General features: G+C 44.0%; 1 protein-coding gene and 1 non-coding gene across 2 annotated transcripts in view; both read left to right on the top strand.

The window, feature by feature from the left end:
* Best3 (bestrophin 3) overlaps positions 1 to 12254 on the top strand; it is a 44311-nt gene extending 32057 nt beyond the window's left edge. The window contains exon 9 of the mRNA XM_004650087.2: positions 11324 to 12254. Coding sequence (XP_004650144.2) covers positions 11324 to 12254 — 931 coding nt within the window. The remainder of the gene's footprint in view (positions 1 to 11323) is intronic.
* An 11357-nt stretch (positions 12255 to 23611) lies between these two features.
* Positions 23612 to 23716, top strand: LOC123461888. The gene has a single exon (XR_006637943.1). It is a non-coding gene; the product is annotated as a U6 spliceosomal RNA (small nuclear RNA).
* Positions 23717 to 23997: the final 281 nt, after the last annotated feature.

The raw sequence follows: 23997 nt of genomic DNA, 5'->3' as shown, positions 1-23997 counted from the left end.
CATAAACTGCTGGGGATAGCCACACACATCTGTGGGGAACAGAATCCTGTGGGGAGCAGAGGCCAAAGAAGTACAGGGGCTCACAGAAAAAGAAACACTCAAGAATGAAGCAGCAATGGAAGGGATACCCAACATTCCCCTCAGATCACCACAAGCTAGTGCACCCCATCACAAGCAGGCACATACCCACCCCCACACACCACACATACACACACACACACACACAAATTAATTAAGATTATGTATTGAATAAGCATTTTTCAAGAATAAAAAAAAACAGCCAGGCGTGGTGGTGCACACCTTTATTTAATCCCAGCACTAGGTAGGCAGAGATAAGAAGATCAACATGAGTTCGAGGCCACCCTGAGACTACATGGTGAATTTGAGTTCAGCCTTGGTTTGAGCGAGACCTTACTTTGAAATAAAAAAAATAAAATAAAATAAAGGAATGACTTAGGAGCTAACATATACAAGGGAGTGAGGAAACTCAGCAGAAGGAACATGCAGCCCAGTGTGAGCACAGAAGGAAAGGAATAACAAATGGAATACTGACAGGAAAGGAATAAACTGATTGTACAAAGCAGCGGAGATAAGAAATGAATCGGGAGGAGGCAAGGGCAGCATGTGGAAGGTTTTGCAGTCTGGGCAAAGGATCTCAGCCTTTACCAAATAACCAAATAACCAAAGCTATTAAATGACATTTTGGCATCCTGGCAGCTGGTTGAAAGATGGGTTTCTGGGTATAAGAGGACAGTATGAGTCTACTCAGCAGGTGACTGTCACTTGAACAGGAGAGGGAAAGGGCCTAAGTGGGATCACAAAGAATGACAGAGATGACACAGGGGTGGGGCTGACCCGAGGAGGAAAGCCATTATCACTGGGGCCACAGAGAAAGAGCCGAGGCTGGGCGCGGTAAGGAGGTGGAGAGATGATGCCCGAGCAGCTGGTGCTACCTCATCCAGCGCCAGACTGTGGTGATCCAAGAGGAGGACTGGACAAGGGCCATCTGTCTCTGACCAATAAACCTAACAGCTACTGCTTTAAAAACTTTATTTTGTGAATTCTAACACCAAATCAGCACCAAAGCTCCATCCTCCAATCTTCATGGTGCATGTTAAGAAAATTGACCTGAGAATCAGCACTTGGAATAACAAAAGGCTGCTTAAAAATCTAAATGGAGGGCTAGAAAGATGGCTCAGCAATTAAGAATCTGAATAGAGAACCAAATTAGAAGTGATTTCATAAGTACATCAGCCTTGAGCATTTAATAGTGATAATTGCCGTATAACCCACAATCTCCACTTATGAAGCCATCTGATGGACTAATGTAAGGGACCAATGAAGAATGAATCTTTCCTGCTTACCTTCCTCTGAGCATCATCACTGACATCATTTGGTTGAACAAGTTTATTTTGTTCTTTAGTCATAGTATGAATGTGTTATGATTGTTATTCTAATGGAAGCATCTTTTTATTAGTTTAACCATGAAGACACTACTAACCAAGATTAAGAAAACTCCTGAAACCAACCAAAAGAAGAGCTGTCCATAAAATGTATAAGGAAACACACCCAGGACATAAGTGAAAATGGGTCTTCCTGGGGCAATAATAAACACCTATAGACTGTGAGGGGTAGCCTGGAATCCCAGCACTCGGAAGGTTAAGGCACAAGGAATGTATCAAGTTCAAGGCCCACCTGGATTACATAGTGAGTTCTAGACCAGCCTGGACTACAATGTGAAACTCTATCTCAAAATGATTAAAAACTACTTACAGGGGCTGGAAAGATGGTTTAGTTGTTAAGGTGTTTGCTTGCAAAGCCTAACATCCCAAGTTTCATTCCCCAGTACCCATGTAAAGCCAGATGCACAAAGTGGCCCATGCATCTGGAGTCTGTATGCAGTGACTTGAGGCCCTGGCATGCCCATTTTCTTTCTCTCTTCTATCTCTCTTTGAATGCAAATAAATACAATTTTAAAAAAATACTTATAAACCAGTTTATCAAAACAAAGCCTGAATATTTAAGCACAATCCAGCATTGCTAAAAATAAATTTAAACAAAAGTAGCTGGGCATGGTGATACACACCTTTAATCCAGGTTCTTGGAAGGCAGAACCAGGAGCATCTCCATGAGTTCAAGGTCAGCCTGAGACTCCATAGTGAATTCCAGGTCAGCCCGGACTAGAGTGAGACCTTACCTTCAAAATAAAATAAAATAAAATAACTCAAGGTATAGAAAAACTGCTTATCTTCCCATTATGCCATCATGAGTCACATCAAAATTCTGACTTTTTTTTTTTTTTTTTTCGAGGTAGGGTCTCACCCTGGCCCAGACTGACCTGGAATTCACTATGGAGTCTCAGGGTGGCCTTGAACTCATGACAATCCTCCTACCTCTGCCTCCCGAGTGCTAGGATTAAAAGTGTGCCCCACCACACCCGGCTTAAATTTCTGACTATTTTTTATTCCCTTGGCATTACCCATTAGCACTAATATTAAAGATTCTAAGGAACAGAGCAAGAGCAAATTAAATACCTGAAGTTTCATGATTCCCTTTAATCCTGTCTTGAAACTCAAAACAGCTAGCAGTAAAGAAGTAAAAATCCCTTAAGAGCACTGGAAAAAAAACAAGCTATCTATCCATAACAGCCCAGGAATTCCTAATGCTGGAGAAGGGAGGCTGTGGCTGCTTATGAAACAATCTCAAGGGAGTTGTGAGCACCTTCTCACTTTACTGCTGTTCTGAAGAGGGCTCAAGCGTGGGCCCTCCAGACTGCTCACGGTCCCCCACTGAAAGGGTAGTGTCTCCAGGGATTTTTCTGCTGCGGCTCGAATAATTTTAAAACCTCCTTATGTCTGCAGTGATCTTCTAGAAGAGGTCCGTGTGGCGATTCAGGATAGAGGGGAAAAATATTGAAATCTTCAAAGTGATTTCTAGTGAGAAATTGAGAAATTTAAGACTTACTTGGTACGACTCTTATTGCCTTTATGACAAAACCTCTAAGCCTACAGAGCAGTGACATAATTGGAGTTCTGTCGTTACACATCTATGTACTTAACATGGCAAAGCATTCAAGGTTGTGTTAGCTCAAATATCTGAAAATATATCAAGCAACATCCTTATTAAAGTTTGTTTAAATATGCTTTCAGATTGATATTGTATTCAGTAACCTTTTCTTAGCCAACAATAAGCAAATATTTTAGCTTTATGAGAAAATACATAGTCTGCTATATACTATTACATGCTTATATTATAAGCCACTAAAAATTGCTGAAGCTCTGAATCACTAACTTCAACAAAAATGTATTCTTGGAACATTGATTTTTTTTTTTCCCCTTAATGTACCATAAAGGAAGGAGAGAAAGACAGAACCTCCAGAGGAGATGAATGTGCATTAAGTTCCTAATTTTAGAACTCAGGGTTTTCCTCATAAGCCAACATGGAGTCACCTTCAACTTTTCAGTTCTCACCTTTAAAGGCATCAGAGGTATTCATGGCTTAATTTGCTTTCCTAACAAAACGTCTATAGAATGCCACAGTATTAAGGGAGGGTGTTATTAGGTGATAATATCTGTGTCAACAAGTGGGGGTGGAGACAGCAATACCTAGCTGGGAGTATGAAGTAAAATATGTCTCTACAAAGTGCAACAGTCATTTCTTAAACCCAATTTGGCATAATCCTTGGGCTGAGCTCTGCGAGAGGCCATAGAGAAAGTACAGGGCAACTTTCCAGGCTGAGCATCTCTTAGGGTGCTCCAGCAGTATGATCTGTCCACCAGAAAGGGACAGAGGGGAGGCTGGGTGGACACAGTATTTTGTCCACTGGATTTGCCTCAGAACTCTGGGCCCTCCATCTCCCAGATCAGAGTGAGGGTGACTTTGACCATTTTGTAAATTATGGCCAGGGCTTGGAGCACTATGCTGCAGAGTAAAAAATGACAGCATTAGTAGCCAGGGGTGGTGGTGCACGCCTTTAATACCAGCACTGGGGAGGCAGAGGTAGGAGGATCGCCGTGAGTTCAGGATCACTCTGAGACTCCATAGTGAATTCCAGGTCAGCCTGGGCTAGAGTGAGACCCTACCTCAAGAAAAAAAAAAAAAAATGACAGCATTCTGGGGCTGGAGAGATGGCTCAGCAGGGAAGGCATTTACCTTCAGAGCCTAACAACCTGAGTTCAATTCCTTAGTACCCTCCTAAAGCCAGATGCACAAAGTGGCACATGCATCTGGAGTTTGTTTGCAGTGGCTGGAGACCCAGGTGTGCCCATTCTCTCTGTCTGTGTCTCTTCTATCTTTCTCTGCTTGCAAATAAATAAATAAATAAAGCATTCATCTGTGATGGGTCTGGAGCATACCTTTTACTTTGCCCACACATAACATGTTCACATGTCTGCACCCTGATAGATTCTGAGGCAAGTCACCATCTCGCTCCAGTATTGCCATCACTTTTGATTTTTCAGTTCTGAAACAATAAAGCTGACATGCACAGTCAAATTTGTCACATTAAACATCATTTTCCTAAATTCCTCATTTCAGTTCTGTTAAAAAAAAATGATCTTTTATCATTCAAATTTAAATGTTCCAAATGCTGTGTAAAAAGTGGTATAGGCTGCATGGTGTAGCACACACCTTTAATCCCAGCCCTGGGGAGGCGGAAGTTGTAGGATCGCCAAGAGTTCAGGGCTGCCCTGAGACTACAGAGTGAATTCCAGGTCAGCCTGAGCTAGAGTGAAACCCTACCTTGAGAAAAAAAAAAAAAAAAAAAAAAAAAACGAAGAGTAGAGAAAGGCCATCCTATAGAGAACAGGCTTGAGTTTTCACGAAACTACATTTGCTTCATCATGCTAATGAGGAGGGGGCTGCTTTGCAAAGAAAAAAAAAAGAGCTTGCTTTGAAAAGATTACACTAAATCTTTGAAGGCATGAGGGCTATTCTGATCTTTGTGCATCCAGCCCACTGCAAGAAGGGAGCAGTGTGCTTGCTGCCGCCTGTCCCTGTTCCAGCAGCGGGGGAGGAAGACAGACAGACCAGCTGCAGCTGCCGCAGCCCTAAGCGAACCCTGCTGCTCACGCCGCCTCATGCGTTCATCACGCGCAAGGCAGGCTCTGGGGCCTGAGGCTTGGAGGTTCTCAGTAGATGTTTGAGAGGCCGGGTTTCGTTGTTGTTCTTTTCTTAACCTCGGAGATGAAAATAATTCCAATCTAGACCCCTCTGCCCCGCGTGTGTGCTCTCCCTCCTTCTAGACTCGTCTAGAAGCAGCCAGCCTACCTGGTAATGAGGCCTCTTTCTCTGTCTCCTACTCTTCTCTTCCCTTTCGAAAACAGACCATGTGACATGTCCTTTCTCTTTCTCGGGGTCCTGTGTGGTGTAGTGACGAGGTGCAGGGCTGGCAAAGAGCACGACAAACAATATTGAGAGGCCCGGGCGGCAGTGCTGGTTCTACACCCCCCAACACGCCATCCCAGCCCTGTGGTCCGTGTGTGTCATACCCTCTCCCTCAGTGCCCAGGAGTCACCATCAACTGGCTTAGGAAGCTGTCCCTTCCAAGGCTGTGATTATCTGGTGAGCCTTCTGCAGTAGGGTCTTTTTAAGGGACTCTTTTTAAAGAGAAAGATTGACCTTAATGCAGGTTTGGGTGTTTTTCTCTAACCCTGTAAGGGGTCAGTGATTATTTGGAAGCCACTTTAGAAAGTCTGCCCATTATTCACAGAATCCTGTTCTATCTCCTGTTCTACTAGTACATCACCTCTTTCCCCTCTCAAACAGTAGAAGCAGTGTCGTTAGCACCAGTTCCCCAGGTGTGACGCTAAGTCACAGGGAGGTCTTAGGAGTCTCCCAGCGTCACACAGCTCCTTAGTGTTGGCCTGAGTTGCAGCAGCCTGGCTTGGTCAGCTCTCAGAATGAATCATTTGTCCCACCACAGAGAGGATTCGTCACTGCCACCTCTGGAAACCAATGGCTGTGTGGCTTTCCACAAATTCCCTCCTGTCTCTAATTACCTGCCTATCTCAGTCCCAGTGAACACCAAAACATAATACCTCACTTCTTCAGCTGACCATCTCTAATGTATAGTAACATAATGAGGGTGTTTGTGTCCTAGCATATAATGTTTCAGCCATAATTAGGGCTACTTGGGTCTCAAAATTGCATTAAACCTAGGCTAAGAATATACTTTAAAAAGCAAATGAGCAGGGGTAAGGATATAGCTCACTTGGTAAAGTACTTGTCTAGCACGCATGAAGTCCTGGTTTGATCTTCCGTACCTCATAAACTGGACATAGTGGAGCATGCCTGTATTCCCATCACTTAGGAGGTAGAGACAGGACGATCAGAAGGTTGGTGTCATCCTAGACTATATGGTTAGTTTGAGGCTAATTCAGGATACATTCAATCCTGTCTTAAAAAAAAAAAAAAAACAAGTCAGGTGGAGGGATTGCTTAGTGGTTAAGGCATTTGTCTGCAAAGCCAAAGGACCCAGATTTGATTCCCCAGTACCCATGTAAGCCAGATGCACAAGGTGGCACATGCGTCTGAAGTTCATTTGCAGTGCTGGAGGCCCTGGCGCACCCATTCTCTCTGTCACTCTCTTTCTCTCTCAAATAAATAAATAAATAAAAGTTAAAAAAAATACTTGTATCATTAAAAAAAAGTCAAGTAGCCGGGCGTGGTGGCGCACGCCTTTAATCCCAGCACTTGGGAGGCAGAGGTAGGAGGATTGCCGTGAGTTCAAGGCCACCCTGAGACTACATAGTGAATTCCAGGTCAGCCTGAACCAGAGTGAGACCCTACCTTGAAAAAAAAAAAAAAAAAAAAAAAAGTCAAGTAAAGAGGAGTAGAAAGCATTAAAGGACCTAAAAGGTACACTCAAGCCAGCTCCCCGCCCTCCCCCCTCCCCCGCCCAATTGAAATGAAGTCTTTGTTTGTTTTGTTTGATGTTTTGAATTTCAAGGCAGGGTCTCACTCTAGCTCAGGCTGACCTGGAATTCACTATATAGTCTCAGGGTGGCCGTGAACTCATGGTGATCCTCCTACCTGTGCCTCCCAAATGCGCCACCACGCCAGCTTGAAATGAAAGGTCTTTTAAAATATTTTATTTCATGTGCTCTAAGCTTTAACCATTTTGTTCTTGAACCAAGTTTCTCCATACTGGAAACATGCATTTATAAAAACCCATGGGCTTCAAACAAGTGCCTTTAACCACTGAACTCACTCTCCAATCCCTAAAACTGTGACTTTCAGAGAAGTTGGGCATTGTATGTTAGCAATGGAAGCATTTAGAAGCAAGGCCGTTTGTGTCATCCTGCTGGAGAGTTTTGCTCCTGCTCTTGCCTGGCATGAAGGCTTAGATGACATCACTCATCACTTCGTCATGAGATACATGACACAACATTCTACCAGCGTTTTCCTTCCAGAGACCCAGTTTCAGATTGAAAGTGTGGAACATTTCCAGGGCATATTTCTTTCCCTGGGCATTCGTCAACATCGATGTCACCTAGCCTTTCCCACATGGACAATACTACTAGAACCTCACAACTCCAGTAACACCTTACTTACTCCAAAACAGTCCACAGCTGCCCACTGTCTGGAGAATGAAGTCCAGATCCCTTAGCACCGAATATGACTCTCGCCACACTCCCACCCAAGACACTCTTTCCAGTCTACACCTAACACTACCCCATGTATTTCACAGGAACTTCAATCCCTGACACCAGCACCCTAATTCCTGCTTTCTTCAAGTCACTTCTTCTACCTGGAATGTTCTGTCCTTTCTCCGTCTATCCAATTCTGATTCAGTGCTAACAGCCAGCACAAAAACTTACTCGGGCTGGAGAGATGGCTCAGCAGATACGGGCACTTGATTGCAAGGCCTGATGGCTCGGGTTCAATTCCCCAGGGCCTATATAAAGCCAGATGTACAAAGTGGTGCATGCATCTAGAGTTCATTTGCAGTGGCAAGAGGTCCTGATACACCCATTCTCTCTCTCTCTTCCTCCCTCCCTCTCTCTCCTCTCTTTCCTTGTAAATAAATACGTATATTTTTTAAAACTTACTTTGCTTTTAAACATAGCTATTTATACACATGCCTCCTCCCTCCTTTAAAATCATAAGGAATGAGGTCCATAAACCAGAAAATTGTTCGTGGTAGATGCTTGTAAATTTAGCCATAAAAAACTTGGCAAGTAAATCTCACGCATCCACAGTACAGATTTATGAGGCACAAAGGTACAGAAGGGTCTCCTTGGCAGGTCTCCCCAGTGTCAGTCAGAGCGCTAGCAGTAGGGCTAGCCTTTCTGCAGTTTGCTATTGGCACTTTTCTCTTTTTCCAGACTATATGACTCAGGGACCTAATGTAGTTGAGTGTCCACATCCACTACACCCGTGCACAGTTTGAACATTTTTTTTTTCCTTTTAAACCACAAAGTCTTGAAGTAATACTAACATAAACATTTTTTTCCTAGATGGTCATGTCTTTCTTATGAGGTAGAATGCTTTAGGTGTAGTTATGGGAAACAAAACCCAAATAGTCCCTAAGTGGAGGGCAGAGGCCTGTCCCGTAAAGAGAGATTGGCAGCTCGACCTCAAGTCCAGAGCACATCTAGTGTGCCAATCTTAGTGACTAAATATGCTTGTCACTCCTCTATGTCCGCCCTAACTAAAGTGATTCCTGCAAAGTGTGACTGGAGGCCTGACCTAATGAAACCCAATGAGCGGGGTCACCAGGGCCACTGAAGCATGAGTCTGCGTTTCCCAAGCGGATGTAACAGAATCCACACCACACAGCAGAGGGTGGGTCAGGAGGCTATCTGGTGGCCAAGGGCACTGCACGAGGTTGTAACCAAGCACCATCCCAGGACATTTAGCCAGTTGATCATCTCAGTCATCCATCTTTTATTCATAATCACGGGAACACGTTTTTTTGTGGATGCTCCCTTTGCCCTTTTAGGGTCTAACGACATTCTACCAGCATTTTCCTTTACGTCTCATAAAACACACCTGGCCAAAGGCATCTTGTCACCGTGAATTTAATACTGGGTCTGGCCTGGGATGGCATGGTTATTGCTGCTCCTTGAGCCAATTAAACATCTATCTCAGAGTAAGGCTGTAAGTAGTTCTTTGAACCCCATTAAGACTGTACGTGGAGAGAGATGTAACACCCCTGAAATCTGAGACAGAAGTAGACCTCTCTCTACCAAATGGCTTCATTATCTCAATTACTCATTTTATTTCAACCTTGAAGGAGATTAAATAGAAAGGATCATTGCCATGTGTCTTAAATGTTAAAGATTCAACAGGAAATTCTTTTTTTATTTTTTTTTGTTTATTTTTATTTATTTATTTGAGAGAGACAGGCAGAGAGAGAGACAATAGAGAGAGAGAGAATGGGCACGCCAGGGCCTCCAGCCACTGCAAACGAACTCCAGATGCATGTGCCCCCTTGCACATCTGGCTAACGTGGGTCCTGGGGAATCGAGCCTTGAACCGGGGTCCTTAGGCTTCACAGGCAAGTGCTTAACCGCTAAGCCATCTCTCCAGCCCCCAACAGGAAATTCTTAGACTTAGCAAATCCATCCAAGGGACCGCAACCCCAGTGCAGGTACATGTCACCTCCAGGTCGTCTTTCTAAAGGGTTTGTTTCTCTGTCCTCAGTCCTAACTGAGCAGCAGAAATGCAAAGCATCCACCAAAAATTGCTACAGATTCCCGCCGGGAAGGACTCATTCTTTTGCCCTGGACTCTAGCTTGTCCTTTGACTCCTGGGCTGGCAGGCTTTACATCAAAGAAGTAAGTAGCAGGGGGTTTGGAGTAAGACCTTCGGTTAGCCTTCCTGGCTGGTTAGCATTCATGAATCCCGTGGGCCTCAGCTTCTTGTCTATAAAGTGTGAAGAATAACAGCAATAACAACACACACGGTTATTGTAATAACGGAGTATTAGCTGCTGTCTGCACTCTCTTCACCTTAACTATAATCCAAGGGATTTTTGGAGGCTAAGGGACCTAGGCAAACATGACTTTATTTCAACACTAATAGGAAAAAAATGATAACATGTTGTTTTATACAGGAAAAATATTCTAGATCAGTGATTTTCCAAGTATGGTCTGGGAATACCTGGGACTCACCAAGGTCCTTAGAAAAGAATTCTTAAGGTCAAAACAACTTTTTTCATACTTACACTAACACGGCACTTTCATTCTCATTCTTTCTAGTTTTTCATTCACATTCTTTTTCCATTCTCATGCTGTTATAAACATATAGGGATCCCTTCTTATCTACCCATTTTACTTTCCAAATTTCAGTTCCTCAGAGTCAACAACTACCCAAAAATATTAAATAGGAAATTCCAGAAATAAACAACTCATAGGTTTTAAGTTGCAGGGCATTCTCCGCAGTGTGATGAACTCAGTCCACCATGTTCTAGCCCACTGGGGCTGTGAGTCACTCCTTTGTCCTTGTATCTACCCTGTGGCTACAACCTAACCTGCAATCACCTACTCGTCAACTCAGTTATCGGCAGACTGGCACTGCATCTCGTTTTCAAGTAATCCTTTATGTGCTACTTTGCTTAATTATGATGCTAGTATTTCGGCAGGGGATGCCCCCGTACTGGACTGTGGGGTCAGGCTCTGCAGGGTGCTCACCTGGCTGGTCACTCTGATGGTAGAGATACGCTATGACAAAGAGAAGCTATAAAGCACTTCCCTTAAATGCATTGTAAAAGTTCTTCTTGACTTAGGAAAAAGACAAAAGGCCACGTGCTAAGGGTACTATGTTGCAACATAAGAAAGACTCTTCTACCAATTATGTTATGAAAAGGAAAATGGAAATTTCTGCTAGTTTTGCAGTTGCACCTCAAATTGCAAGTCACAGACACCTAACCAGGCATGATGGCACATACCAGTAAGTCCAGCACTTGAGAAGTGGAGGCCAGAGAATCAGTTCAAGGTCATCCTCAGCCATATCTCAGTTCAAAGCTAGTCTGGGATACATGAGACTCTCTACCCCTGTGCCCCAAAGCAACAGCCACATGTGTGGCAAGTGGTTAGTTACGATGGAGAAGGTATCATGGTAAATGTTTTCTTACTATCTGTGCTTTCAGGAATCCATTGAAGATCTTGGAATGTAACTCCCCCAAATAAAGGAGGGGCTCCTATGCAGTGGAATTTTCCACAGGCTACAAGATGTGTACTTATATATTCTTGTTTTTGACATCTTCAGTTATTTCAAGCGTATGTAAATAGAAATCAGTATAGCTGATCTCTTACTTTGAGACTGTGTCCCCAAACCTGGACACTGTAGCTACTCTGTCTCTCGTTGTGTGTTTCAGAATGTCTGAGTCCAACTTCCCCAGTGAGGACTGGCTGTGGAACTATGAGAAGCACGGGCACCGGCACTCCGTGATGAGGAAAGTCAAGCGCTTCCTGAGTGCCCACGATCACCCGTCCAGCCCCAAGAGGAGAAGCTTCGGGCGGCAGGCCAGTGACAGTTCCATGTTCTTGCCCCCAAGCCCAGTTCGGGATCTGCTGGATGTGCCTTCGAGAAATCTCCACCGAGCCTCACCCACTGGGAAGCAATCCCACTCCCGGGAGAGCAGTCCCAAGCTGCATTCCAGTATGGGAGAACTGTCCACCATCAGGGAGACCAGCCGCACGAGCACTCTGCAGAGCCTGACCCCACAGTCCAGTACGAGGACCTCCCCTACCAAAATGCCCCAGGTCCCCGAGGTCCTCATCACATCTGCTGAAGCGCAAGTGTCCCCTTCAGACGACCATCACGACTCTACTACCTCCATCGTGAGCCTTGAGTTCACAGGGGTTCAGCCAAGCAGGACTGAGCAGCAAGAGGACCCTGAGGGATTGCTCCTGTCCCCCTCAGAGAAAGGGACACCTCCTGGGTGCCTTAGCCCCCAGGCTGCTTTAGACAGTGCCAAAAGAGACCCGTTCAAGTTTGAGGAAGACTTACATGATGACAGGTTCCTGAAAAGGTGGAGCCTCCCAGAGTTCCGGGACTCTAGCCACACTTCCCTGGGGAACCTGTGTCCAGATCCTGCCAGTACCGGGCCTCCTCTTTTACTTGACACTGAAACATCCTCAGAGATCAGCCGAGCCAACCTTGCTGCCGCCTCTGGGGTCTCTCCTGATGTACTGTACTTAATAGAAAGCCTAGACACCAAAGAGACTGACATCCTGGAGTTTAACAATGAGCACACTGAAGAAGTCCCCACAGGAACGGCACAGAGCCCTAGGACCTGGTTCTAGCCCAGAGTCCTCTTTACTCAAGTCTCGGCCCCTTTCCCAAAACACCCCTGGGGAGCTGCTAGCCTTTTCAAAAAACAAAAAGAAAAAAAACAAAAAAACGAGCAATCCTATTGTATAAGCTACTTAAAACTCTGAAGGGCATTATGATCCTGACCTTTTGAAAACAGCGAAAATCGAAATCAAGCACATTCACGTCACCCATCACAAAGAGGCATCCATGGAAGTCATAGGCCCACAGTGAATTATTGTAATCAAACAAGGAATCTTCCATAAGTATAATTAACTTACAAACTCATAGATGATTTACTTTGGAAAGGGCCTTATAAAAATCATAGTCTAATTCTCTAGATACAAATACCCAGACACAAAGGGTTCTTTATTTCTTTCCTGGTCCCCATCCCTCCCACACATCCTTTCTCCTTTTCTGTAGCCACAGAGACAGGAGATGGAATATTACTGTGCTCCAAAGGCCCTTTTCTATTCACAGTTCTTTGATTGAGGCCTTGTAACCACCTCACTCCTACTTGCTATAACTACTACTGTTACCATTCCCTTTTAATCACCATCAACATCAGAGAGCTTCATTTCTCTTCAATTGCTTTTTCTAACCCTCTGGTCATCGTTTTTCTCTCTGCCCCTTTATCTCTTCTTATCTTTCTTTTCTCACCCTTTTCCCTAGTCTTGCCCCTTTAATGACTCTAATCTGTCCCACTTTTTAGATTACAATGTTTTCATTTGCAATCTCTGTTACTTACTTCTTGTCATGATGTTCAAAACATAAGACACTGGCAAAGCCTCATGCAGAAAGCCAAGAATCCACTCTCCTGTTCTGTTCTCACAGGGCTGTGGGGGGTGAATATCCACCACTCTTTCAAACCTGCTGTTGTTTCTTCCTGCTTCTCTTCTTGCCTCTTACTCGCTCAAGAAAACTTAAGCCAAGAGGATATAAAAATCCACATAGCCAAATGAACTGTACCGAAGGATGATATGGTTTGAATCTACCTAGTTTGTATGCACTCTTAAAGCAAAAATCCCAATTTTGTCACAACATGGGACCAGTTACTATGTCTATCTATAGAGGGGTTGTTTGAAATGAAGTAAGATTGCTGGAGCGGTGTGGACCATGGGATCTACAACTGCATGATAGTGAGCGAGTGCTGTCAAGCTCCATGTATAGTTTTTGCAAGCTCCCAACTTCACAAGGCCTTACCTTAGGAGTGCTACTCTCTCCATCTGTCACATGATGAAGCTTGATAACATGTGTCATCAGAAATAAAGAAATTCCAATAGCTACCATGTATTGAGTGTTCAGTGTTCCAGGCAACGTGTATGGTTTGGGGTTCGTAGATGTCCTCAGTAATCCGAATAGGAATCCTACAGGACTGACATATATCACTAGCACTATTTCAGGGTGATGAAAACAAAAATATTGGAGAAGTAACTTGTCTGATGTTACATAGCCTGGCTCAGGTGCCCACACTCTTAGCTCTGGGATTCCTCTCTGGGCTGTCCTGTTTGTAAGGTCCTGAATCTGCCAGCAAACTGCCCAGAATTCTAGAGGGTGCTCCAAGGGAACCATGCCCAAATCACAGACTGGTGCTAAGCCTCTCCAGCTCTGGAGGCTCTCTGGGTCCTCCTTGCTGAAGGCAACCTGCCTCAGAAGCAGCATGGCACTTCTGACTGTAAGCAGGACCCTGGCCGCCTTCACTTGTCATGACAGAACAGAGAGGCAAGGTTCGCAGTTCCTTCCTCCACTCCAGAGTCCTGACGCGCAGTGTTACAGTTAGCACATTTGCTCAAGACCCCAAATCTCAATGGGCCTCTCAAGCTACATGAGAGGAATGGCATTTATCTGACTTGGCTCTTCTCAAAGGACGAAAAGGAAAAACTATTAGACAAAAATGCTATCTATTAATGATTCTCGAGATTGGTCCATCATACTGTTAGCACCTAGAAAAACCCTGATATCTCCAAAGCATTACATGCAGACAGACTATGGGATCATAGGCTCACCCCAGCACACTTCTAGAAGACCAGCCCCAACCTTCTCCCAGATGCCACCTTTTCATGCCATTTTCTAGACTGCTTTAGCATAAGTCTCTCCATCCTGTGCTGTTTGGTTCTGTTGTCCAAATAAAAATAAGTTTCTAGGGGCTGGAGAGATGGCTTACAGTTAAGGTGTGTGCCTGCAAAGTCTAAGGACCTAGTTTCAATTCTCCGGTATCCACATAAGCCAGATGCACAAGGTGGCACATGCATCTGGATTTGGTTTACAGTGGCTGAAGGTCCTGGTGCAGCCATTCTCTCTCCTCTCTCAAATATATAAATAAAAGCTTTTAAAATGTGAAAAAACTTCTTCCTTCAAAAAATAAGTTTCTACTTAGCTGCTTTTGGAAAATAATTTTCATTCATAAATCCAAAGTGATAAAGTATGCAGGTAGAATAATGCACTTTATGGAGATATAACGCAGGGTTCATTTATCACTATGTGTCTCTTATGAACCCTTATCCAGAGAATCAGTTAATACCCTCAATATTTCTTCAAAATTTGAGATGGCTTCCCATTTTCTCCTCACACTGAAAATGAAATTATGACTTTTTCAATGAGCCAATCTTGTGGAAATCAGCTGTAAATTCAAGCCAGCAATTGCCCAGAGCAGCTGAAGAAATTTTCCATTCCAAAATGAGCACAGCTAGGACTGTAGAAATGAAAGGATTTATTCTTCTGTGCTGTTTTTCATTGCCCTCCTGAGCACGGGAATCTTGCACCACCTTGAGCACATGATCCTGTGGCCTAGTCGGCAGGGCTCGGCCAGGCAAAGAACAGGCTCGGCTTGGCTCTATTATGTTAAATGTACTCTGCAAGCCAGAGCATACAGTGAGGCCAGGCTTTTTTTTTTTTTGCATTCTCTCCCTGCTCTCTAGAGATAATTCTACCCTAACTCTGAGGTCCAAGTTCAGTAAGAGAAGGATCCACCAACTTTTTCTCTCTTGTCCAGGCATTTAGAGAAGCCTGGCCTCTGGCTATTCTGTTCAGAAGAAAGGGGAGACCCGTCTCCGTCATCCTATCTACTCATCCCACCGTCTCTTCTGCTCCACGTGTCCACCTCCAGCCTTGTTCAGCCAAGCTAGGGAAAATATATACTTAATGGAAGAGAGAAGGGCTGGGGATGTGGCTCAATGGTAGAGTGCTACCAAGTATGCAAGAAGCCTTGGTGGGTTTGTTTTGGTTTGGTATTGTTTTATTGTTGGTTTGGGTTTTTTTTGTTTTTTTTTTTTTTTTCCTTTTTGGTTTTTTTGCGGTAGGGTCTCACTCTAGCCCAGGCTGACCTAGAATTCACTATGTAGTCTCAGGGTAGCCTTGAACTCACAGTGATCCTCCTGCCTCTGCCTCTGCCTCTGCCTCCCAAGTGCTGAGATAAAGGTGTGCACCACCACGCCCAGTTTAGCCTTGGGTTTTTACCTCAGTACCACATAAACTAGCATATAGTGGTGCATACCTGTAATCCCAGCATTAAGGAGGTAGAGTTAAGGAGATCAGGAATTGAAGGTCATCCTTACCTATATACCAAGTTTGAAGCCAGCCTGAGCTATATGAGACCCTATTTAAATAAATGGAATGCAGAAATGTAAATTTTACCATCAGTACAAAGAAAAGACTCATGTGAATGACCTTTGAGTGGCTTCAGAAACTTGGACTAAGCCAGGCTTAGTGGTACGTGCCAATAATACCAACACTGAGGAAGCTGACGCAGGACTGGAAGTTCAAGGCAAACCTGGGCAGCATAGTGATACAGAAACCACCCTGTCTCTAAAAGCCAAAATAATTAATAACTATAATAATAATAAGGAAGAAATAAACTTGAAGAGTAAACCTATCCTTCTGAGCATCAGATCGCATGTTTAAAATGGGTTCTTCTCTGACCCTCTCATGAAGCCAGTATGGGCCATTGTGAGTGTGTTTATGGGAAAAGCTGGAAACCCGAGGCTGGGCCGTGCGGCTTATAGTCATGACTGGGCTTGATACTCCAAGAATGCACCACGAATGTCTCCTGCACATTTGGTGATTTGCTTTGTAGAGTTCTCTTTTTCTCTAGTATTTTACTCTTTCACTTAAGAAGCTTTCTTCTAACACTTGCAGCAATATGCCTCTAATTTGTCAAACTTACAATTCTCATTGGGCCTTCTCTGTGTCGCTTGCTTCCAGACTTCAACATCTTCCTTCTCTCTGGCATTTCTTTTTTTTTAATATATTTATTTATTTACTTGAGAAAGAGGTAGAGAGACAGAATGATAGAGAAAGAGAAAATGGGCATGCCAGGGCCTCCAGCCACTGCAAACGAATTCCAGATGCCAGCGCCTCCTTGTGAATCTGGCTTACATGGGCCCTGGGGAATCAAACCTGGGTCCTTTGGCTTTGCAGACAAGAGCCTTAACTGCTAAGCCACCTTCTTCCCTCTCTGGCATTTCTGATCATTCCTTTACCCCCACTACCATAGTATCCCAGTCCTCATCACCATGGCAATGAAGTCCTTCCCTAACCACCGTGTATAGCAATCCTTTCAATCAAAACATGGAGCCAGAGAAAATTGATGGCATTTGCTCTTTCCACTGCAAAATATAGAGGATTCAGAACCCTTGATTCAAAGTTAGAAGATTATTTCAGGACATCCCCTTTCCCCAAACCCAGTCCTATAGCAGCTTATTGGGAATAATACCTGCACCTGTAGAAAACATGAAGAGACCATGGAAGGCTGAGGTGAGCTTGAGGCCACCCTGAGACTACATTGTGAATTCCAGGTCAGCCTGAGCTAAAGCATGACCCTACCTTGAAACAAACAAACAAAACAAAACAAAAAAACCATGAAGCAAGAGCAAATTGGAACCAAAATCCACCTGCCTTTCCCTCGTCACCAGCATCTATCTACATTGTCAACACCACTTTCTGATTGCTACTAGTAGAAATAACCAAGGACTTCCTCATTTTGTCTTACTGAGCTATCTCAAGCAGGTCCTCAATCCTTTTTGGAAGGAGGGAGCTGTTTGTTCATTTATTTTTATTTGAGAGAGAATTGTCACAAGGGCCTCAGCCACTGCAATCAAACCCCAGATGCTTGTGCCACCTAGTGGGCATGTGCCACCTTGTACGTGCCTCACCTTTATGCATCTGGCTTACATGGGATCTACAGAGAGTCAAACATGGGTCCTTAAGCTTCGCAGGCAAGCACTTTAACCACTAAGCCACCTCTCTAGCCCTGTGTATTTATTTTTATTCATGAGTGGGAGAGAAAATTGGTGCACCAGGGCCATAGCCTCTGAAAACAAACTAAAGGTACATGTGCCACCTGTGCAAATGCATCACCTTGTACAGCTAGCTTACATTTGTTCTGGGGAGTCGAACCTGGGTTATTAAGCTTCACAGGCAAGAGCCCTAACTGCTAGGCCATCATTCCAGCCCTTGATCCTTTTTAAAAATATTTTTTATTTATTTGCCAGCAGAGAGAGAGGGAATGGGTGCACCAGGGCCTCCTGCCACTGCAATCAAATTCCAGACACATGTGCCATTTTGTGTATCCAGCTTTACATGGGTCCTAGGGAACTGAACCCGTGCTGTCAGGCTCTGAAAGCAAGTGCCTTTAACCTCTGAGCCATCTCTCCATCCCCCCTCAATCATTTTATATGCTTTTTTCTTAGTTTTACAAACCCTGATTTTGAGGCCAATCATTCACTGAGATAAAAGAGCCAATCCAGGGCTAGAGAGATGGCTTAATGGTTAAGCACTTGCCTGTGAGGCCTAAGGACCCCGGTTCGAGGCTCCATTTCCCAGGACCCATGTTAGCCAGATGCACAAGAGGGCGCACACGTGTGGAGTTCAATTGCAGTAGCTGGAGGCCTTGGTGCACCCATTCTCTCCCTCTCCCTCTCTCTCTCTGCCTCTTTCTTTCTCTGTCACTCTCAAATAAATAAATAAAAATGATAAACAAAAAAATTTAAAAGAGCCAATCCAGAAATAACAAGAATTTTTTTCTGACTGCAAATCTTACAAAATCCAGAAAGATCCCAGCCAACTGGCAAAGAGACATGACCCCAATAGTCATTCACCTCACTCTAACCTGTCCTGAAGCACCTCTGCATGTGTTATCACTGTGTCCCTGACTGTGATGAATATGAAATGAAGCAATTTCACTGTAAAATAGGGACCTGAATACATTTGCACAAATACTTAGTTGACTCAAACCAGTGATTAAAATTTTGCCATGTCTAATTTATTTCCGAATTAGTTCAGTAAATGGACCCAAATCTTCCTTTTGCCACAGGTAGGTTTGGCCAAATAGCTACCTAGAACCACCTTCTCATGGCAGCAAAAGGAATGTTACATCCTGTATCTTGAAAACCAGAAACATTTCCAAAATACATGTTGTGCAGAAATGCTAATGTGTCCCAAGCTCTTTGTCTAGGCCAGTGGTTCTCAACAAAATGTGACATTTTCACTCAGGAGAAATTGGGCAATATCTAGAGATATTTTTTAATTGTCTTACTAAGGGTGTCCCTGGCATCTGGTTGAATAAAGCTCAAGAATGTCACTAAACACCCTACGAGGCACAGGACAGATACTACACATATCTGGCCTAAAATATCAAGGTAGAGCAACCTGATTTAAGCTAAAGGAAGGCAAAACAGAGACAAACACTATGGAAATTAGTGATAAGTGATGAGGTAGAGAAGGAAATAGAACAGATAGACACTGACAAAATTCCTGTCCTATGCATGATATGAAAAATTATTATCACCTCCATCTCTCTCTGCTGGAAATCTGACATCCCAAGTCAAGAAAAACTGGGTTTGGCGCTGAGGTTCACACTCACCCAGGGAATTCTGTAAATGGCTGTTATGAGCCAGAGCATTTACATGTCCTACCAAGTTTTAATTAAGAACTTGTACCAATAAACTCTTAGACTATGGAAAGGCAACTTATCTAGCCTCAGCTTTTCCATGTCTTATGTAGGGCCAAACAAATACGCTGTATCTTCTAGACAGATGATTTGGCATATTGTTGCTTGTGTGTGTGTGTGTGTGTGTGTGTGTGTGTGTGTGTGTGTGTGTGTGTGTGTTGTTGTTGTTGTTGTTGTTTATGTGGGGTATGTACCTGTGTGTGTGCTATGCATTCACCTGCAGTGGCCAGAGCAGAATGTCATGTTCCACTCCATTGCTTTTCCAAACATTCCTATTTTTGAGTTGGAGTCTCCTACTTATACCCAAGTTTGCTGTTTTTCATGAGTCCAGGTGTTTCCCTGGGCCCCACTCCCCTTTGTGGCTGGAGTTACAGGCACACATGGCCACACTCAGCTCTTTGCATGGGCTGTGGTGGTTCAAGCTCAGGCAGTTTCAGGCGCCCTCAGGCCCTCATGCTTGTGGAGGAAGCACACTTAACCACTGAGCCGTCTCTCTATGCTAGCCCTTTGTTTTTTATAGAAAGCAGTTTTCAGTACACATTAATTCCAGTGCATAGTGTCCTTTCACCTCCTTCCCATAGGCCAAACTCAAGAATTCCCCCGAATTTACAAAAGAATTACATCCAAGAATTGGTGAAGGGCTAGAGAGATGGCTTAGCAGTTGAGGTGCCTGCCTGAGAAGCCTAAGGACCCAGTTTTGATTCCCCAGTACCCACCTAAGCCAGATGCACAAGGAAACACATGCATCTGGAGTTTGTTTACAGTGGCTACAGGCCTTAGCACACCCATTCTCTCAATCTGTCTTTCTCTCTCTCTGCAAATAAATAATTTTTTTTTTGAGGTAAGCCCAACAGACTGGCCTTTCTTATGAGAGCAAGAAAGAGAATTGGAGCACCAGGGCCTCCAGCCATGATAATTGAACTCCAGATACATGCTTCACTTTGTGTGTCTGGTTTACATGGGATCTGGGGATTCGAACATAGGTCCTTGGGCTTTGTAGGCAAACACCTTAACTGCTAAGCCATCTCTCCAGCCCCATAAATAGAATATTTTAAAAGAAGAATTGGTGAAGTCCTAGCTGTCATTAGTCAGGCTTTTATTCACAGTCATGAAACATTAAGCACCACCTAGTGTGAGCATTCAGCTAAAGCTAGGTTTCCAGGAAGCCCCACCATCCATCTGGCTCACAGACAGTCTCTCTCCTTTGCAGAGGAGACAAATAACAAATTGTCCCCTGAAGTGTATTCATAGTTGCAAACGTGTATGTTTGTATATGACATTTCATTCTCAGTTCCATTCCTATCAAGTATTTCATTCTATTTCTGTGAATCCCTTTGTGTACATTCATACAAAAGTGTATGCAATTGTATTTGCATTGTGGAGAAGTGTTTTCTATCTTATTTATTGACTTATGTAGTTTAATGCTGGTGGCCAAGTCCTTGCACATGCTAATAATGAGCCATATCCTCAGCCCTTAGTTGTCTGAGACAAGATCTCACTTCGTACCCCAGGTGGGCCTCAAGCTTGCAATCCCTGCCACCACCTCCCAAGTGCTGGGTGACAGTCAGGCATCACCATGCTTAGCCTTGTGCAAGTGTCTTCAACTTACTGAAATGTTTCCATGTTACAGGTCTCATCACCTGTTTCCTTGTTTTTCTTTCAGAACTGTGTTTTCAAGATCTCTGTATACATCTAGCCCATTGCTTCTAACTGCTGCATCTTGGAATATGCCAATGGCTTCCTGGCTCTGTATACAAACCTTCCTAGACCAGTCTTGCTGGGATCACAGAAGGGTTTCTTTGGGGTATGCAGTCCTAAAGTTGGCCTCCCCAGAAGCATTTAGAGGGTCCTTGCTTCTCTCCCATCCCCTTCCACTCCAAGTTTAGTATCACTTCCCATTCTACTTTTTCTAGTCTAACAAGTACAAAGTGACTACAAAAGTGACTTAAATGTCTAATTGGCATTTATGTGAATACTAATGCCACTGAGCATCTTTATTCTATGGTGTTTGTGGCATGCATATGTATATGTGTGCATGTATATACATGTGTGCACATGGGCCTATGTATGCGTGTGTGCATATGGAAGGCAGATGTTGGCACTGGGTGTCTTATCTTTCAAAAAATATTTTAATTGTTTATGAGACAGAGAGTGCAGGTGTCTCTTGCTGCCTCACATGCACTTCACATGCATGCACTACTTTGTGTGTTCAGCTCTTCATGGGTACTGGGGGTCAGCAGTTAAAACACTCGCTTGTAAAGGCCAATGACTCAGATTCAATACCCTAGTACCCACGTAAAGCCAGATGCACAAAGAGGTGCATGCATCTGGAGTTCATTTGCAGCAGCTGGAGAGCCTGTCTTGCCCATTCTCTCCCTCTCTCTCTCTCCTTACAAACGAATTTAAAATTTTTTAAATTTTTTTTTGTTTATTTTAGTTATTTATTTGAGAGCGACAGACAGAGAGAGAAAGAGGCAGAGAGAGAGAGAGAGAGAGAATGGGCGCACCAGGGCTTCCTGCCACTGCAAACGAACTCCCGACACATGCGCCCCCTTGTGCATCTGGCTAATGTGGGTCCTGGGGAATGAAGCCTTGAACAGGGGTCCTTAGACTTCATAGGCAAGCGCTTAACCACTAAGCCAGCTCTCCAGCCCTTTTCTGGTTTTTTTTTGTTTTTTTTTTTCTTTTTTTGAGGTAGGGCCTCACTCTTGTCCAGGCTGACCTGGAATTCACTACATAGTCTCAGGATGGCCTTGAACTCACAGCCATCCTCCTACCTTTGCCTCTTGAGTGCTTGGATTAGAGGCTTGCACCACCACACCCGGCTTAAATAATTTTTTTTAAATGAAAGATGAGCCCCAACCTCTGGAGGTTCTAACTGCCCCCCACCCCACTAAACACAAACCACCCGTAAAACACACCCTCCTGGCATCTTTTCACTGGTAACTTCTCCCCTTTCAGTGCTCATGGTGTGTGGAGTCATTTAACACTCATCTTCACAAAGAACCCTAAAACTAAGCTATCTCTTCTATCAGATTGATGCCAAGTTGCAAGTGAAAGCCTAGTGTGCACGCTGCTCCTGCTGAGAAGCAGAGATAGCTCGGATCCCACCGCACTCAGAAGGCAGGGTCAAGCCAGGCCAGGCCCATCACCTAACTGCACTTAGGCTTTAGGATCAGCCAAGGTGAGGGGTCTCCCCCACGTCACCAGCATAACTGGTTCTGCTAGCGGAGGTCAGCCCACTAAGCCAGGCTTCCTAACAGTCTGTCCTCTCCTGTACCATATGCTCAGAGATGAGTGAGTATTGGCTATTTACTGCCCCCTTGGCTCTGCCTATAGAAAGCAGCTGCCATGCCCAGGACTGGTACACAGTGCCTCAGAGGACACCTAATCTTATCTTGTCTTCATTTCCCTAGAGAAAACTTCCTGAAAGGGACAACCTCCTTGATCCTAATGATAAGTTCATTCTTCATCCACCTGGCCATTGGACCCTAAAAATCCTAAAAGGAAGGCAGTTTTCAGAAAGAAAGAAAAAAATACACGTTCAAAGAATTGGTCCTTTTGTTCCCAACTGAAGTGGATCTCAGTTACTTTCAAAAAGAATAGAGCAAATGTCTACATTTATTCACCCGTCTTCTATCTGACTTTGCTCCTGCTGATCCCAGTTCAGAGTTTTGTGTCCACTTTACTCTGCAGGACAAAAGGCCAGGTGGGATAATATCGTTCTCATGGGTGTAATGGAAATGGAACCTGGACACACCTGTCCTAGGAGCCAGCCATGGCCCTTACATTGTTCCACTTTAAGCTACATTCACCATCTTTTGCAACCAGTGAGTCCCCACTGCTTAGAACAGTGCCTGAGTCAGGAGTGGTGACACACGCCTTTAATCCCAGCACTTGGGAGGCTGAGGTGGGAGGATCACTGTGAGTTTGAGGCCACCCTGAGACTGCATAGTGAATTCCAGGTCAGCCTGGGCCAGAGTGAGACCCTACCTCGAAAAAACAAAAAATAAACCAAAACAAAACAAAAATCACAGTACTTGACCTATTTCAAAAACAATTAGAATACTGAAAGAAATGAAGGATAAACAATTAAAATCAAGTTTTATCTTGATCTAAAGCCAGGAACTTAGAGATCTCTCTCTAAATGTAACCACAAACATATCTATGCTTTCAGTCAAGTCAACTCTGGATTCTATATTGCTATCATCCAGTGGCTTTTGTGATTGTTTGTTTCTTTGAGGTAGAATCTTGCTCTAGCCCTGGCTGACCTGAAATTTATCATGTAGGCTCAGGCTGGCCTTGAATGCCCACTGATCTTCCTGCCTCAATCTCCTGAGTGCTAGGATTAAAGGTGTGCACCACCACACCTCTATTGCTTATGTCTAGAAGGAATGCTTAGTGATGGCATTGGGGACACATGACTAAAATGGGAATGATACAGAGAAGATTAGCATGACCTCTGTGCAAGGATGACATTCACAAAAGCCTAAGTAAAATGAAATGAATGGTTGGACAAGGTGATTATGGTCACTCTCAAATTCTGGTCCTAACAGCATCTCTGGAGATTCTGTATATGAGGGATGAAAAAAGAGACATGATGAATAATAAGGAAATGGGTCCAAATGCAGGGGGGGGGGAAGGAGCACCAGGTTGGACATGGAAAACTTTACCCCAGGATACTAGGGACTTGTTAAGTGTTTTAAGTGAAAACTTTTAGTTGATCTTCACAGCATCCACAAAGGACATAAAAGGACTAAAAAAGTTAAGTAACTTGCTAAAATGTACAC

This window comes from Jaculus jaculus, chromosome 6, assembly GCF_020740685.1.
Source record: "Jaculus jaculus isolate mJacJac1 chromosome 6, mJacJac1.mat.Y.cur, whole genome shotgun sequence".
Lineage (NCBI taxonomy): Eukaryota > Metazoa > Chordata > Mammalia > Rodentia > Dipodidae > Jaculus > Jaculus jaculus.
The sequence above is the reverse complement of the archived record's forward strand: the minus strand, read 5'-3'. Positions and strand labels throughout refer to the sequence as shown.